The following is an 18,703-nucleotide window of genomic DNA, read 5'->3' as shown; positions in this document are numbered from 1 at the left end:
CCAAAAGTGGTGATGGTCGATCGGAGGGAATGACGCTAGTGGTCGGTTCGAAGGGAGGTGGGGGGAGGTGGTTAGTGGTCGATGAAGGAGGAAGAAGAGGAGAGGGGGAAAAGGGAAAGGAAGAGGGACGAAAGACGAAAATAAAGGGAGAGGTATAAGGGAAAAGGAGTCGACGGTGAGGGAAACGGCTAATGGCCGGTGGTGAGGGGAAGAAAAAGGCTATGGCGGCAGTTAGGAGGGTTTGAGGAAAAAGAAGATAGGAGGAAAATGACAAAATAAAAAAAATTAGGGTTGGGGGTTTAAAAGGGGACATGGTCGTGTGAGTCTCGTGTTAGGCCACATGGTCGTGTCACACGTCCATGTAACTTGAGTTTAGCCCGTGTTTGTCACGAAAATTGAATGTCCAATGGTCACACGGCCTGAGGACACACCCGTGTGGAGGTCGTGTGGTGCATACAGTCGCGTCGCACGGCTGTGTGCCAAGTCCTTCGCTTCTCCCACGCCCGTGTGGTATACCACACGCCTATGTGTCCGAATACATGACCGTGTGCCTTGCCCGTGTGACTCCCTGACTTACTTAAAATTTTGAAAAATTAGCACCAGTTTTCATATGGCCTTGGGCACACCCGTGTGGATTAAATTCATAGTCGTGTGGCTCGATACTTGGAAAATTTTTAGCCCTATTTCCACACGGTCAAGGACACGCCCGTATGTCCAAGTCGTGTGGGCCACTGTACCTGCACAAAAGCACTAAAAATAGCTAAAATAAACTAGTTAGTGGTGTTAATGCTCGGGTTGCCTCTTGAGAAGTGCTTATTTAGAGTTTAAGCTTGACTTACCTCTCATTCGTATGATTACGATGGATTGAGGAGTTGAAACTCCTCACTTTTGCTATTAATTTTTATCAAAATAAGGTCTGAGTATAGTATTATTTACCTTAAAATTTTCGATTTTAGTATGTGTTACCTGAACTATACCATGTGGGAAGATGTTCATTACCGTGAAGGGAGTTACTCCATCTATATTGTGCTTTAAAGTATCGAATCGGGGGTCCTTTTTATCTAACAAAACTTTGTCCCCGACCTTAAATTGCGCTGTTTCATCCCTAAGCTCATCATGGTGTTGCTTGGATTCATAGTGTGCTTTTGGTTTCTCCTTAACATGTGTTCGCCATTCATCTAGTTCATCGATTTCAAGCCTTCATTCTTCACGAGTCACTCTGTTTTTGTTGCATGGATTAGAATGAGGCTCCATCACGTTCTTCCTAGGGGACTTCTGCAAAGAAGTTTGAGTTGTAACATTATTTAAGTTAACCGAATCATCTTCATTGCTAGATATTTTAGCAGAATCATGAGCTCGGAGAGTAATCGTGTTATCCCCTACACGAAGTATCAATTCACCTGTGCCAGCATCAATAATAGTCCTAGCAGTTACTAAAAAGGGTCGTCCTAATATTAAAGGCACATCACTATTCTCTTCCATGTCTAAAACAATAAAATCAATTGGGAATATAAATTTGTCAATTTTAACAAGCACGTCATCAATAATACCCCTAGGAAATCTGATTGTTTTATCTGCCAATTGAATGCTCATCCTAGTTTATTTGGGTTTCCCAAGACCTAGTTGTTTAAACATTATACTTGCCCCTAAATCAGCCAAAGCATTGTTAACATTTAAACTACCAATTAAGTAAGGAATCGTAAAACTCCCTGGATCCTTCAACTTGTTGTGTAGTCTATTCTGTAGAATGGCTGAGCAAACTGCATTCAACTCTACATGCAACGCATCATCCAACTTCCGTTTATTTTCTAAAAGCTCCTTTAAAAATTTAACTGCGTTTGACGTCTGCGAAAGAGCTTTAATAAATAGTAAGTTAATATGTAATTTCTTTAATAATTTAAGGAATTTACCAAATTGTTCGTCCATGTGGTCTTTCTTTGTCGCCTTAGGGTATGGCACATGAGGTTTATACACTTTACTTACATCAACATTACCATTATCTACCACATGGTCGTGCCTTGGTTTCGGTTCATCCTCAACTAACCCTTCATTATTGCGCACAGTAATGGCATGAAGTTGCTCCTTTGGGTTAGTTTCAGTGTTGCTTGGTAGGTTACCTTGTGGTCATTTATATATCAACTTAGCAAGCTGTCCTATTTGAGTTTCGAGCCCTTGAATCGACGCTTGCTGATTCTTAAGTGTTGTTTTGGTATTCTGAAAATGAGTTTCTGACACCGAGATGAATTTTGTGAGCATCTCTTCAAGGTTCGGTTTTTTCTCTTGTTGGTAAGGTGGTTGTTGGAAACCTGGAGGATGTTGTGGTCGTTGATTTCCTTGACCACCTCACGAGAAATTGGGATGGTTCCTCCAACCTGCATTATAAGTGTTACTGTATGTGTTATTTTGAGATCTAGAATTATTACCCATATAGTGGATCTGTTCCTCCTCGGTGCTAGGATTGAAGGGTGGATAATCTGTGTTATTTACTCCTCCTCCATTTGAATCACACCTCATCACTAGATGTAACTGAGTAGAACCATAGAAACCATCAATCTTTTTATTTAAAAGTTTTACCTGGTTAGATAGCATAGTAACCGCATCGAGGTTGAAAACACCAGCAGCTTTCGTCAGCTTCGTTCTCATGACTTGCCATTGATAGTTATTCAGTGACATCTCTTCAATAAATTCGTAAGCCTTTTCGGGTGTTTTGTTGTTTAATGTTCCACTAGTGGCTACATTGATAAGTTGCCTTGTCGAGGGATTCACACCGTTGTAAAAAGTCTGAACCTGCAGCCATAAAGGTAACCCATGGTGAGGGCACCTTCTCAATAGATCTTTATATCTCTCCCATGCATCATAAAATGTTTCTAAATCCATCTGCACAAAAGAAGAAATATCATTCATTAGTTTAGCCGTTTTAGCCGGCAAAAAATATTTTAGTAAAAATTTTTCGGTCATTTGTTCCCAAGTTGTGATTGACCCTCGTGGTAACGAGTTTAACCACTATTTAGCTTTGTTCCTTAATAAGAATGGGAACAACCGAAGGCGAATGGAATCGTCAGAAATGCCATTGATCTTAAAAATGTCGTAGAATTCCAGAAAATTTGCTAAATAAGTGTTTGGATCCTCGTCCTGCAAACCATCAAACTATTGTATCATTTGAATTGTGTTAAGATTCAATTCAAAATTATTTGCAACAACAGCAGGCCTAACTATACTCGATTCAGTTCCTGTTAAAGTAGGTTTAGGATAATCATACATAGTATGAGGAGTAGGATCCTGATTTTCTGGGTTTGTAGCAACCACAGGAGGTAACGGATTATTTTGATTATTAGTCATCTCCTCGATTGTGGTTTGAATATCGTTTTCTTTCCCTTCCTCTATGTATAGTAGGCTTCGCCTTATCTCTTTTCGGTTTCTGCGAGCTATGCTTTCGATCTCACTATCAAAAAGTAGGGGTCCTGACGGGTTTCTTCTAGTCATAAACTATAAAAACCTGCTAGAAGTAAATAAAAGAAAATTTAATAATTTAAGCAAAATTAAAAATTAAATTAAATTGCAATAAAAATAAAAAAATGGCTAAAGAAATAAAAAGTAAGCATTCCTAATATCTTAGTCTCCGAAAACGGCACCAAAAACTTGATGGTCGTAAAACTAACTATAAATTCGACTAAGGCAAGCGCACATATCGAATAGTAGTATAGTTCTGGTGAGACCGGAAATATTATATCCACGAGGACTAAAAGTACTAGTAATTACTATCTTTTTGTTATCTAGCCTAAGAATTAAAGTATGTTTTTAACCTAAAACTAATTATCTAATTAACTAAGATTACGACAAAGATGAAGTTTGGAAAATACTTTAGGAAAAACTAATAGAGAAGACAATACCCAAGGAAGAATTCACCTAGACTTCACTTATTACTTCTGAATTAGACAATTTATTCACTTAACTTAATCCATAGAAATCCCTATTTATGTTAGTATCTATCTCGAGAATAAGAACAACTGACTCTAGGTTGATTAATTGAAATCTCTCTCTAATTAAAACTCCTATTGTCGCATTAACTCGACCTATTGATTCCCTTATTAGATTTGACTCTAATCCAATAGATTTATGTCGTCTTATCTCTAGGAGTGCATTCAAGTCCGCTTAATTATGAATGATTTACTCTTAAATAGGGACTTTTGCTCCACTGAATAAGCACATCAAAACCTGAATTAATACCCTGGAATATTAAAACAAGAATTTAGAACTCACAATTAAGAATAAGAATAAGTCTTTATCATATAATTCAAATAGTAATAAGATTCATCATAGATTTCATCTCGCTTAGGTAAACATTTCAAAGTTTGGAAAACAACAAAACATAAAGAAACCCAAAGAACTTCTAGGAAATTGGATGGAAATCTTTAGTCTTGATGTAAATCCTAGCTCCGAGGTGATTCCGATGGCTGTTCTTAAGTATTTTCTGCCTCCAATTCTGTGTGTCCCCTCTAATCCTCTTCTAGGGTGTTTATATAGGCTTTAGAATGCTTTAGAACCCTCAAAAGTGCCATTTTTCGAATAGAACTAGGCTTAGGCTCGGCAGAGACACGGCCGTGTGCTGTGCCCGTGTGAAGGTGCTCAGGCTTTATGCAATACTGAGTTGGTTCTTAGTCGACACAGCCATGACACATGGGCGTGTAGTCTACCCGTGTGTCACACACGGGCATGTGGATCACCCGTGCGGAAGTGCCTAGGCCATGTGAAACACTAATTTAAGTCCAATTTGTCCCTTTTTTGCCTGTTTCTCGCTCCTTTTGCTATCTGTGTAAAACATGAAATTAAAAGATTAAGAGCATCGAATTCACTAAAACCAAGGAGAAATCATTCATAAATATACCAAGCATAGGGTAAAAATATGTATAAATTACGGTTTATCATTAATGATGAAACAACGATTTATTAAAGGTACTCTTTCATTAATATGAAGATTGTTAATATATTTGTTTTGGCCATTTTACTCAAAAAGGCCCTTTAAAAAATATAATTATGGAAATGGACCTTTTATTAGGTTATTTACCCGATCAGGCCGTTTTTCAAGAAAATGCGTCCACGTAAGCGTGATTTGGTGTCCACTTCAGCAAAACGCCTCCCTGTGGGAGCGCTTTGTCCATGTCAGCAAAAAACGCATCCTTAAGGGCGCGCTTTGCTGACGTGGACAAAGCGCTCCTCCAGGGAAGCGTTTTGCCCGTGTAACGGTAAAAAATTTGACCGTTGGCTTCCAACAGTCCAAAAAAAAACTATAAACCTCCCAAATCATTTTTCACACAAATCTCTCACAATTTTTATAATTCTCTCAAAATTCCTTTCCCTTTATTTATTTTTTCACATAATTCTCTCATAATTCTCAACATTCTTTCAATATTCCCTTCAAAAATCTATCAAATTTCATTGAAATTTTCTTAAAATTCTATCAAATTTCTTTGTTTAAAATTTTTTTGAATTTAATTTTTTTAAATTAAAAAAACCTGATTGTGTTAGCAATGGCCAGAGAATTAATCCATCTTGATAATAAGCACATCTCCGTTGATCAAATGACAATGGTAAGTGATAATTTTAAATTTTCAATACTATTCGATATTTTTTTTATTTATGTAAATTTAATTAAATTTACAATATTATTTGGTATTTTATTCATTTATGCAATTATAATTACAATTTCAATACTGCTTGATTTTTTTTTCATTTATGATGTTTGTATTAATTAATTTATGCAATTTTAATTAATTTTTGTTTTATAAATTTTATAATAGTCAGTAGATCGGGTGTTGCAATGCTAAATCCGTAATATGTTTGGTCCTCCATCGCTGTTGATCGAGAATTACTTGCGGGAAGCTGGATTTTGGCACGTGGCCACGATAGGCCAGGGGTGCAAGTTAGACCCGAAACTAATCAGTGCATTGATAGAGAGGCGGAGAGTGTACTATCACTCTAGAAGATGTGCATTTGCAATTGATATTGCTGGTAGATGGGTACACAGTCACCGAGTTCGCATCATCTACTGATTGGGGAGTCGTATGCTACGAGCTTTTGGGTGCTATACCGGATAATATTAACGGAGGTCGGATCAAGATGGAATGGTTACAAGACACATTCCCGGAGCCAGATAATGATTTGACTGAACTCGAAAGAATAGGATATGCTCGGGCATACATTTTTTAGATGATTGGAGGTTATCTGATGCCGGACTTGTCACGAAACCTCGTACATCTGAGATGGCTGCTGAAACTCGTAGATTTTAGAGTAGCCGACAAATTGAGTTGGGGGTCTATCGTGTTGGCAACATTGTACAAGGAAATGTGCGGGGCAACGTGACCGAATAAAGCTAAAATAGGAGGTTGCCTATCACTACTGCAATCATGGGCATGGTTTTGCTTTCCATTTTTACATCTTGCGAAGATATACGGATTCTATTAGATCAACGATCGGAAGCAGAAGTAAGTATTAAATAAAATACATATACATAATAAAATAGTCATTTCGTATTTAGTATTTAGTATTTAGTATTATGTATTATGTATATAAGTAATATTTTTATCATGTTCATATAGTTTCAATGGACACCATACGAGGATCCGACAATTCGGGCAGTAATTCTTGATGAATTCCTTCAAAATCTAAACGCTTGGCATGTGAAGGTCCCATTGGTGAACTATGCTACCGTGGAGATGCATCAATCAGATAGAGTATTATGGCAATTTAGATTCCGACAACCGATTCCCGTGGCACCCGAAGTGTTTGATGATGAGCACAAAGTTGACTTACGGCATCTGCATACAGATTGGCTGAGATTCTGGTCACACTATATCAAAATATGGGAAAATCGGTATGATTATATACCTACTTGGGAATCGATTAGCGTGTATGCCGAAATATATGCCATGGTTTAGGATCCATGGCAAGCCATATTTATTGTCGAAAGAGGAGAGGTGACGACAAATTCATGCCCAAAGGGAACGACGGGGCTTTTTAAATTCAAGAAGAAGGGACGACGACGCAGGCCCATCAACAGCGCCCACAATATCATTAGGCCCAACAGTTCAACCAACAACACCTACATCACAGCCTTTTCAAATTATGCCAGGTGCGTATTCTAGCCTTTATATGTATCCTAACCCTTATATGTTTCCTTTTCCTAGTCCTATGGCAGGTTGGAATCCATGGCCCGGTTCATCTCCGTTCCCGATTACTCCGAGTCAACCTCCGATCTATAGGCCACCGTCGCATAAGGGATCGCACGAGGTGCCATCGGGGAGTTCATCTTTCTACCAATCCCTATCACCTTATGTGATCCAAACACCTCCGCCATGTGTGATACAAAAATCCCCGCAATCATTATTCTATCAAGGTGGGTCACCCTCCCAACACCCACAACCAGATCCCTTGTTGGAGGAACCACAACCCCCGCTGGAAGTTGATCGAATGAGGAATCCAGCACGGACCCGTCGACGACCCCCATGTGGCACTGATTCCGACCGCCACGAATATTGATTTTTTTAATATATTTATACAAAAATTTTTATATTGTTTCATTTAATAAAAATAAAAGTTTTTTTGAATAAGACAATTGTAATACAACATAGTTTTTTACGACAACTATCAACTATTTCGATTTGGACATGATCTACTTGTATGGCCTGGGTTCCTACACCATCCGCACAACTTCTGATGATTGGTTACTTCTCGGATATCCATATTGATACGTATTCTAGTCGAGCAAGGTCGACCCTTTGGTTTGCGACGTAATTCTCTATCCGGTAACAGCTTAAACGGAGCAAACGATACAGAGAGCCACTTACGTTCATCTGGGACAGGTGGGAATACGTGTCTCCAAACGTTGTACATGGTTTCCAGTTTGTACACTTCGTCGACGTAGCTCATGGGATCTAGACGGAGATTCTGACAAGCTGCAATTACATGAGCGCATGGATAACGAAGTGCGTCAAACATCCCACAATCGCAAGTTTTATTTCTCAAGTGTACACGATATTACCTGCCAATAATACCTTCGTGCGGTCTGTCAAACTCCGTCACACGAAACCAAAGGTTGTCTCGATCGTGACAAACTGTGTGCATGGTGTTCGCCCGCGCCTTTGCCTTGTTAATTTCTTGCAATACATTTGCGCACTATACACGACCTCCTTACATTTGGCCTTTATAACTCTTTGCTCGCTTCGAAAATAGTGCCGCTAAATGAAAATTTATCTCTCGAACAACCGATGTTATCGGTAAATGACGTGTTCCTTTTAGAACAGAATTTATGCATTCAGCCAAGTTTGAGGTCATATGACCATATCGTAGGCTGTCGTCGTATGCTTGTGTCCACTGTTCAAAAGGTATATTACAGAGGTAGTCTGCGCCTTTTTCGTTAACTGAATGCAAAACCGCCAACATCTCATGAAAACGGTCATTACTTATCTCATACCCTGCCAATATAGGTTGATAGCGAAAATTACAAACCATTTTTCCATTTAAAATAAATTCAATATTTCAAACAAAATTACATTAATAGATATTAAATACCCATGTTGGTAACTTGTCGTTTTTCACTTGTAAATCGAAATTGCCCGTAGTAGTTGGACGCAACATGCCTTAGGCAATACCGATGGTATGTGCGATGCCACAGGCTTCTCTGTTGCTCAATTGCGGCTAGTATTCCGATGCCCCGATCCGATATGACGCAGATATTAGGTTGGGGGCAAACATGCCTTCTTAACCTAGAAAGAAAGAACTTCCAGTCATCAGTTGACTCCCCCGGTGTCATTGCAAACGCAATTGGAAGGATTCTTCCACTGCCATCCTGTGTCACAACTAGCAATAGTTGATGGGTATATCTACCGTATATAAAGGTATCGTTAATTTGTACCAATGGCTTGTAATATAGAAATGTGTCTCGGCATTACTTAAAGCTTCAGAACAGACGCTTAAATACTTGGCATCTACGGAGCAATCGGTCGTTGTAGTACTCAGTTTCCGTTTCAAGGTCTGTTACGCAACTTGGGACGTATCTCTCCAGTACCTGACACCACTGCCATACTTCATTATATGAAGCGTCGCACCCACCAAGAATCTTTTCCAACGCCTTCTGCTTAGCTATCCAAGCCTTACGGTAAGAGGGCGTGTACCTCAACTGGCTACGAATATTAGCAATTAAGACCGACACTGAAGTTTTAGGATCAGCCTTCACCGTCGATAGTATTAAGGTAGTTAACATATCTGAATTCATCTTGGGATGATCTTCTAAAACACCTGTCAACGAAGTACGTTAAAAAATGCAACAGTACGTAATAACAATACTATTAAAAAACTCTAAACGGCTAGTGATACTGTACCGGCAGCACATGTATGTGGACCTTTGTACTTTTTTTATCTCCCACAAGCCTATTTTTTTCCTCAACGAGGCCATGATTTTCCATGAACATGTACCGTCTTGCACTGCACACTTGGCCTCAAACTTATTGGATTTGGATTTAACCACGTTGTAGTTAACCCTGTTCATGATGCTATGTTATTTTAATGCACCAAGAAAACTATCTTTATTAGAAAACTCCTTACCAACTTCTAATTCACCTGAATCCAATGAGGAACTTGTACGGTCACGCTTTCTATGTGGTATATCTGGAAACTCCAACGCATTATCTTGAGATAGATCGACATTATGCATGTAAGTTGGAGGCGAGTATGCCCTGAATCGCGGATCTTCTTCTTCATCATCTGAACCCTCTTTAAGATCTTCAAGTATGGTTGGAACAGGCTCTGGTTCAGAAAATAATGCAACTTCTGCACTATCGGGGCCCGCCTCTCAAGGTGGATCCGCATCGAACTCATTATCTGACCCATCATCATGTGCAACATAGAAGGTCCTCTCGTCGGTGGACGCCGTAGGGAGTACATCATCCCTACGTATGGACATTTCATAACGTCTCCAATCAGATGTGAATTGCCAACCACTAGAAGTTGATGCCATTCCCCTGTACGTATTTCCAGCATTAAACATCGACCTACTGAGGTGCATGTCTCATCCACTAACGGAATGTCGTGCAGGGGTTGGGTATTCCATACTGCTACTAAACACAGACACTTTCGTGTTTTGCCACCTACTAACAGAGTGTCGGGCAGAGGTCGTGTATTCGTCTCGACCAGTAGTAAATGTTGAAGCTGCAAATGCATCATTTGGCGATGAAAATTGTACATATAACTCAAGATATGGTGATTCACTAGCGAAATGAGTCTGCCCATTACCTCCAAGCTACAAGCGAATTTGATGTCGAATGAGTCATATGTCATAGGATCAACTGAAGCACAAAATCGATACTTAATAGACAAAACTTTCACTGGCGTCGTTCCAAAGATTTTGTGCCTAATTCTCTTACGAAGTTCTGTCAAATCTATGTTCTGCTTAAAAACCAGTCTCGTTGTGTTCTCCGATAAAAAAACACCGTTCTCGGTGTTACAAACCTCACTATCATAATAAATAACAGCACTAATACGTTCACTAATCTTCAATTTCTTTTCTTCTTAACCTCTCTAATTTTTTTGTTGTAAGTTATGCAACCTGAGAATAAAATTTGGCTCATTTATAGCCTCATTTTTCTACGAACTACTGTAGCAAAAGAACGTCCACGTGGGAGCTTTTTTTTTGAAATTTTGCTAACAGTGCATCCTACTTGAAGCGTTTTTTACACTACTTGTTCAGAAACGTCTACTCAGAATTATTTTTCTACGAACTACTGTAGTAAAAGAGCATTTACATGGGAGCTTTTTCCAGAAATTTTGCTGACAGTGCATCCTGCTTGAAGCGTTTTCGACATTATTTGTTCAGAAATGTTTACTCAGAATTATTTTTCTACGAACTGCTGTAGCAAAAGAGCGTCCATATGAGAGCTTTTTCTAAAAATTTTGCTGACAGTGCATCCTGCTTGAAGCATTTTTCGACACTATTTGTTCAGAAACGTCTGCTCATAATTATTCTTGCTGAAACCCTAAACCTTAAACCCTAAGACAAAAAAAAATTATATTTCTTATATGTTTTTTTCTAATACCCTAAACACAAATTTATTTTAAAAAACTAAACCCTAATTTAATAAATTAACCCTAATACCTTAAACTTTAATTTAGTATTTAAAATTAATAGTTAATTTAATGAATTAATCTTAGAACCCTAAATCTTAATTCAATTAATTTTTCTCAAAACCTTAAACTTAGCATAGCGCCAGTATGTATATATGTTGCAATCATGTTATCTTTGAGAATTTTTTTTCGTGTATGTATATTGGAAATTAATAATTAAAAAAATCAGAAATGAGCTTGTTACAAAGTAAAAGAAACTTAGCCGGTGATCAAAAATAAAATGATCTAAGCCATTGATAAGGGAAAAAAACCTAAACGCTGAAGTAATCGAATTACCAAGTTGTTGTTTATACGTTAAGAGTTATTTAAGGGTTTTTTACTAAAACATTATAAGAAATAAAATATTAAAATAGTATGTTTAAACCATTATGTATCGATTAACCCTAAACCCTAAATCAATCCCTAATTTAATCAATTAACCCTAATACCCTAAACTCTAATTTAATATTTAGTATTTAAAATTAATTGTTAATTTATAACCCAATTCAATTAATTTTTTTCCTAAAACCCCTAAACCTTAAAACCCTAAAAAACCTTAACTTAAAAAAACCCTAACCCTAAATTCTAAAAAACCTTAACCCTAAATCAATTAAATAATAAAACTCTAACCCTAAAAAAATAGGCAAAACACTACCCTTAGGGGAGCGTTTTGTCCATGTAAGCAAAGCGCGCCCTTAAAAACGAGTTTTGTGCTGACATGGACAAAGTGCTCCCCTAGGGAAACGTTTTGCTGACACGTACTCTGAAATCGCGCTTATGTGAACGCGTTTTTGTGAAAAACAGCCTAATCTGATAAAAAATCCAACAGACGACCCATTTCCGTAATTATATTTTTTAAAGGGCCTTTTTGAGTAAAATGGCCATTTGTTTTGTTGTGATAAAATTTTGTTTCCCTCCCACCCAGTTGTCAATTTTTATGAATTTTCCCCTGCAACACAAAACAGTTTGACAGCCTTTTTTTCAGAGCTACCATAAATGATATTCCTCTATCTTCCCCACTCAAATCAAATAAAAGAAAAGCAAATGCCCACAACCTTCATTCTCACCCAGCCATTGAGAGTTCCAAAACCTAAAATCAACTCCAACTCATCATATTTTAATTCAAAAAAATCAATCACACCTATTTCTTTTTATTATAGAAAATTGCTCAAACCTAAGTTATTAAGATTGAAATATTAAATTATTTTAAGAAATTAAATTAATAAAAACTATTTAAATTCTAAAGACTAGTTGGCAAAAATCTAAGAACTAATAGTTCGGAGGTTATTTTCTTGTCTCGTGGATTGTGTACATTGGCATCCTTTCACCCTTTTTTATTTATCTCACTTTATTTATTTTACATATTACAAATATAAATTATTAAAACTCCAGAAAAAATAATTATAAAAAGTTAATTTCCTATATTATTATAAATGTTTATCACAACAAAATTAACAATCATGATATAAGTTTGTAACGTGAAATATGAATGGGGTCCAATTGCAGAGAGTGAAGGTAAAGAATGTCACGTGTCCGGTAAATGCGTTGCATGGGCCATGATTCAGCTCTGGGACTGGGTCGAGTTTCCCTTGTTAAATTACAAAACTTTTCTTCCTCCGATTCCCTACTACTTAAGTTGTACTAAGTACTACCCCCATCCTTTGATGCTGAGCAGAGCAGCCATTAGAGCCTACCCATCCCTCAAAACAAATACTCGTCCTTAGCCTACTGCTCACCCCTCAGAGACATGCCTCTGCCTCTGTCTTCTAGCCTCTCTTTCTTCTTCTTCTTCATCTTCTTCTCTGTTCTATAATGGAAGCAAAGATCTGAATAGGAGTGGCGGTGTTTTTTCTTTTTTGGTGGAACAAATGGCTTTCAATCATCAACACTCTTCATTTGTTCTCGATGCTCTTTATTGTTCAGAAGAAAACTGGGAGGAGGATGAAGATGAGCGTTGCTTCAATAATGGGATTAATGATAATGATAATGATAATCAATTAAACCCTTTTCCGATCTTGTTAGAACAAGATTTGTTCTGGGAAGATGATGAGCTTTCTTCTTTATTTACAAAGGAAGAACGGAATCAACTGTACGATAGTCTTCAAACCAATGGGAATCTAGCTGGGGCTCGCCGTGAAGCTGTGGAATGGGTGTTGAAAGTCAGTGCTCACTATTCCTTCTCTGCTCTCACTGCTCTTCTTGCTGTCAACTATCTCGATAGGTTCTTGTTTAGCTTCCGGTTTCAAAGTGAGAAGCCATGGATGACTCAACTAGCTGCTGTTGCTTGTCTTTCTCTTGCAGCCAAAGTGGAGGAAACCCAAGTGCCTCTCCTACTGGATTTACAAGTACATATGTTTGGTTAATAGCCAAGTTTGTTGTCATTCTATTCATTTGCTTGGTCTCATAGATGTTAATCTGTTCAGGTGGAGGAGACCAGATATGTGTTTGAGGCCAAAACTATCCAAAGAATGGAGATTTTGGTGCTCTCTTCCCTTCAATGGAAGATGAACCCTGTCACCCCATTTTCATTCCTTGATTACATTACCAGGAGGCTTGGATTAAAGGACCATCTCTGCTGGGAATTTCTTAGGAGATGCCACCGCATTCTGCTCTCTCTCATTTCAGGTTAATTGGATGCACTCTGTAATCTGTTGCCTTAAATTTTCATCTTTTTATTCTCAAATTCTTTTATTAAATTCCATGGGCAGATTCTAGGTTCATGTGCTACCTTCCTTCTGTAATGGCCACTTCTACAATGCTGCATGTTGTGGATAGTGTAGAGCCAAATCTTAGAGTAGAATACTACAACCAGATATTAGGCATCCTGGGAATTGACAAGGTATTGTCCATCTCCAATTTTTCTAAAATTTCTCTATGCAAAATTCAGCCTGATCCTAATTTTCCCAATTCAACTTGTAAAGCAGGAGAAGGTAAATGAATGCGGTGAGTTGATAATGGAATGGGCAACAACAAGAGTAGAAGGCAACCAATCAAACAAGCGCAGGTTTAGTTCCATCCCAGGGAGCCCAAATGGGGTAATGGATGTCTCGTTTAGTTCCGATAGCTCAAACGATTCCTGGGCTGTGGCATCATCCGCATCAGTGTCTTCATCACCTGAGCCTATGTCCAAGAAGACCAGAACTCAACAAGACCAGCTTCTGGAAAGGCTATCCCACCATGCTCCTTCAGATTTTCTCACCATTCCTCACTGAATTCCCTCTTTTCAATATCAGACTACAAAAATAATTAGTCCTTGTAATAATATTGCTGTTCTTTTTCCATGATGCAAAGTTAAATTGCTTACCATCTCTGCATCTTGAGTCGATTGGTGAGGAAATCTAGAATCAGAGATGGTTTGCATTTTATCCGGAAATTAAATCAAGTAAAAAAACCAAACAAATATGAAATGCAGAGTCCATGCATTAATGCTTAGGCTTTTTTTTGTTCTACTATGAACATAATGTTAATTTCAGCACTTCGTTTTAATATATATAATTTAGAAAAGAAAGAAAACGGGTCTTCTTGTTTTTTATTTCTTACACAAGATTGAAATACATACGAAGGGTATGCATGCATGTATGTATGTACGTATGTATATATTTGTAGGTATGTGTATTTAAATGTAAACGCAGTGGCGGAATGGAATAGAAGAGCGGGAGGATTGAAAGTACACACACATAAGAAGAAGAATTTTTGTTTGCATGTGAAGAGAGGAACATGTTGTCGGCCACTGGTGAGTTTAGAGTAAATTTCGTGACTATAATTTTGGGTGTTTGATCTCGTTGGAAGAGCCCTTTTTCGTTTGAAAATTTTAGCCCCCCCTGGTGGTCACCAACTTACTGAAGCTGGAGTCAGACAACAGCTGTAAACACCGTCCATCCTCCTATATCCTAGTATAAAATTAAAAATACCATAGTCTCACCCATTTTACTTTACATTTCCTTTCTTGGGTTTTTGTCTTAAATAGTAATCACTATAACTAATGGATATTTTGTGATTTCAATTTTCTTTTATAAAAATATTATGGAAGACTATTTATTAAGAATTAGATTGTATTTTGATCTATCTATTTAAAAATCAATTTAATATAAAAATTAAAATGTACTTTAAATTTTAGTATAAGAATTTTCATAATACTTTCGCCTTCTATTAGAAATTATTGCATTGACTTGGGATGGAGTAGAAATGTAGATTAAGGTGATTTGAATCAGGTTTTGGTCAGCAAATGGAAGTGATGTGAGGTCTGGGATCTCGACCGCTCACCTAAACCATAAGGTTTCAAATGCCAAATCTGAATGCAGGGACCGATGGGGGACTCCAATCCTCAAAGCTGAAGTCAATGAGAGACAGCTCACTCTTTTCACAATGAAATGCATGCACAAGTTAACTAGGCTTAATTCTGTATTTTAACTTCTGAATTTAATAGCACCTCCAAATTATATATATATAATAATTTGATAGTTGAGTTGTTTTTTCTATTTATTATTTTTGGTACCTTTTGTAACTTTATTAAATTTGATAGTGTCATACTTTAAAATTTTAATATGTGACAATTTTCTCTTCAAAATTTTGAAAATGATGAAAGTATTTTAAAAATTATTAGAAAATTATTAAAAGAGTTTCAACAAAGTATATGCAAATTTTAAAAAAAAATAAAAAAAAAACCTAACTCATTGTTCCCGAAGATAGAAAAACCAAAACAATGGCTAGTATTTGGATTTCAAGCATCAAAAATAAAGAAAATTTACTTCCACAATGTAGAACTAGAACTTTAGTTGCAAAAATTGTTGTCTATCAAGCTTATCAATCTTCTTTCCCAAAGTGGAAGCCTTTAGCTCAGTTAAAAAACCTTGATTTGAAATTGAGGGGGGAGTTGGAGGAATTTTTATATCATGAGGAATTATTTTGGCAACAAAATTCACGTTGTTAGTGGATTCAAGATGGGGACAGAAATACTAGGTACTTCCATGGTCAGACCATCATTTGGCATTGAAAGAGCAACATTGATGCTTTGATTTTAGATAATGGTGAATGGTGCTATGACGAAGATATGTTGAAAGTTGCGACTATACATTTTTTCTACTCTTTGTACTCAATTGAGGGATTTGTGGTGGGTAACTATTCGCTTCGAGGTTGCTTTCCAAAGATTAATGTTGGACATCTAGAGGTCTTAAATAACACTGTTACCTTAGAGGAGGTGAAACAAGCCCTCTATTAGATGAGCCCACTGAAGGCTTTTGGGATCAACAGCTTTCCTGCACAATTCTACCATAATAATTGGGAAGTGGTGGCTGAATCTGTTTATCAGATGGTTTATGATATGTTTTGTGGCAACAAGTTGCCTGTTGGTCTAACTAGAATGCTTCTTGTACTTATTCCTAAAGTACCAGATTTGGTGTACATCTCTCTGTTTTAGTCAACCAGTTTATTTTATGTGCTCTACAAGGTGCTCTAGAAAATGATTGTTAATTAGCTTCGCAAGGTTCTCACAAGTATTATAACTCCCTAATCAGGTGATCTTTATGACGGGGAAGAATACCAATGATAACATCCGTATAGCTTTGGAGGTGCCCTAGAAAATGATTATTAATCCAACTATTTAAGAATGGTCCTCTCCTTTCCCACCTTTTCTTTGTAGATAACTTGGTTCTCATTTTCAAAGTTGATTTGGATCAAGCGAGGGTTGTTATTTACACTTTCAACATGTTTAGCCAATTTTTGAGCCACAAAATTAATGCGTCTAAAACACAAAATTTCTTTTGTCATAATACAGAGTTAGCAATACAGATCAACAGAAAGCTTGGGTTTCAGAGGATCTTAGGCTTGGAGAAGTACCTTGGAGTGCCTTTTTTTCATGAATGAGTTAAAAAGGAGATTTATAATTCTGTTGTTGAAAAAGTATGTAATCATCTCAATAGATTGGACACGAGTCTTCTCTTATTGGTGGGTCGTATCACTTTAGCAAGATCGATGTTACTCTCAATCACGAATTATTTTATACAGTTGATTTTGCTTCCTTGGCTATCTGCAAAAAAATTGAAAAGATTGTTAGAAACTTTGTATGAGGATCGATAGGTAAAGCCAAGAAGCTTGCCTTTGTTAATTGGGAACAGTGTTGTCAGCCTTTATCTTATGGTGGCCTTAGTCTCGAAAGCTTAAAAAATTAGAACATGGCTTTTATGTTCAAATTTGGTTTTAAAATTCTGACTAATACAAGTGCATATTTGTTAAAGGTTCTAAGAGTAAGGGATAAAATTAAAGACCATTGCTTGGTTTCCATTACTCGCAAGAACTGCTCCTTTATTTGGAAATCCATATCAAAGATATGAGAAGATTTAGAAAGTTGTTTTACTATGGTCAGTTGGTGTTGACTGTTGCATAAAGTTTTGGACAAATAATTGGATCAACAAACTTGTTTCGTTAGCGAGATTCCACATGAATAATAAAGTGGGCAACATCAATTCGTGAGATGGTAAATGAGTGGGAAATTGGAAGTGGGAATTATTTGCTATATGATTGCCATATTTGATAGTTTTTCATATAAATAGGATGTGTCCACTAAAAGATAACATTAGACCTTAAGGTTATTTAGAGGTAGAATAGGAATGACCATTTCTCTACTTCTGAAGCTTACAAGTTTATTGTGGCTACAAATCATTTTTATGAAGACGAAATTTGAAGAGTTGCATGAAAGTTATTGTGTCCTCGGTAGGTTTAGTTTTACTACTGCATGGTATATTATTGACGATTGCGAAAATATGTCGTTAAGGTATGGAGAACAATCCTTATTGCACATTTTTTGGGAATCTCATTGAAACAACCCTTCACGCACTCAAGGATTATCAGGTGATGAAAATAGTTTGGAAGCAGCTTATCTCCTCACATATAGTCGATAGGTTCTTCTCGCCTCCATTCAATGAATGGTTACTGGAGAACATTCTCAATAGGAATGGTATTAACCAAGATAGCATGGATTGGAGAATCCTTTTAGCATGGATTATAGAAACCTTTTTGTGGTCATTTGTTGGTGGAAATGGATGCAACAAAATGCCTTTATTTTCAGGAATGATAATTGTAATTCCTATGAGATTATTGCTTAGGCTAAATCATAGACCATAAACATTGGTATATTAGAGGTGGTGATAGTTTTAGAATGAACTCACATGTTCTATAGTCAAATGGAGTTTGTTGAAATGTGGTTAGATTAAATCGAATGCAGATAGTGCTATCCAATGAAATAACATAGAGATATGATAGCTCAGTTACTTCAGAATCATGTTGTAAACTGGTTGTTGGGTTATAATATGAAATGTTGGTTGTACTAACCTCAATAATGCAGAAATATGGGCAATCATAGATGGACTTTGCTTTATCTAGGAGTTGGGATATAGAAAGGTCATGGTTGAGAGTGACAATAGGGATATGGTGTAGATACTAAAAACAAGTACAAATGTCTTAAGCAATCAACTACTGGTACGAAATGTAACACCCTATACCCGACCCAATTTTTCGAATCCAAATATAGGATGTCACAATACTTACATACTTA

The 18,703-nt window shown here is 37.1% G+C and overlaps 1 protein-coding gene and 1 non-coding gene across 2 annotated transcripts; both read left to right on the top strand.

Annotated features, from left to right (window-relative positions):
* The first annotated feature begins 2,803 nt into the window (after positions 1-2,803).
* Positions 2,804-2,910, top strand: LOC128290708 (small nucleolar RNA R71). Its single transcript, XR_008280496.1, has one exon. It is a non-coding gene; the product is annotated as a small nucleolar RNA R71 (small nucleolar RNA).
* Positions 2,911-12,662: 9,752 nt separating this feature from the next.
* Positions 12,663-14,667, top strand: LOC108484043 (cyclin-D3-1-like). The gene is made up of 4 exons (XM_017787659.2): positions 12,663-13,499; positions 13,578-13,779; positions 13,863-13,993; positions 14,079-14,667. Exons 1-4 carry the CDS (start codon positions 13,023-13,025, stop codon positions 14,364-14,366), a joined length of 1,098 nt encoding a protein of 365 aa, XP_017643148.1. The 5' UTR covers positions 12,663-13,022; the 3' UTR covers positions 14,367-14,667.
* The last annotated feature ends 4,036 nt before the right edge of the window (positions 14,668-18,703 follow it).

This window comes from Gossypium arboreum, chromosome 3 (assembly GCF_025698485.1).
Source record: "Gossypium arboreum isolate Shixiya-1 chromosome 3, ASM2569848v2, whole genome shotgun sequence".
NCBI classification, from domain to species: domain Eukaryota; kingdom Viridiplantae; phylum Streptophyta; class Magnoliopsida; order Malvales; family Malvaceae; genus Gossypium; species Gossypium arboreum.
This window is presented reverse-complemented; position numbering and strand designations above follow the sequence as displayed.

What these genes read in the sequence shown, in the direction of transcription:
- LOC108484043 (XM_017787659.2), top strand. Translation starts at nt 13,023, where the DNA reads ATGGCTTTCAATCATCAACACTCTTCATTTGTTCTCGATGCTCTTTAT. An exon ending in TCTGCTCTCTCTCATTTCAG is followed by an intron (nt 13,780 to 13,862) that starts GTTAATTGGATG and finishes TTCCATGGGCAG; the next exon opens with ATTCTAGGTTCATGTGCTAC. An exon ending in GCATCCTGGGAATTGACAAG is followed by an intron (nt 13,994 to 14,078) that starts GTATTGTCCATC and finishes CTTGTAAAGCAG; the next exon opens with GAGAAGGTAAATGAATGCGG.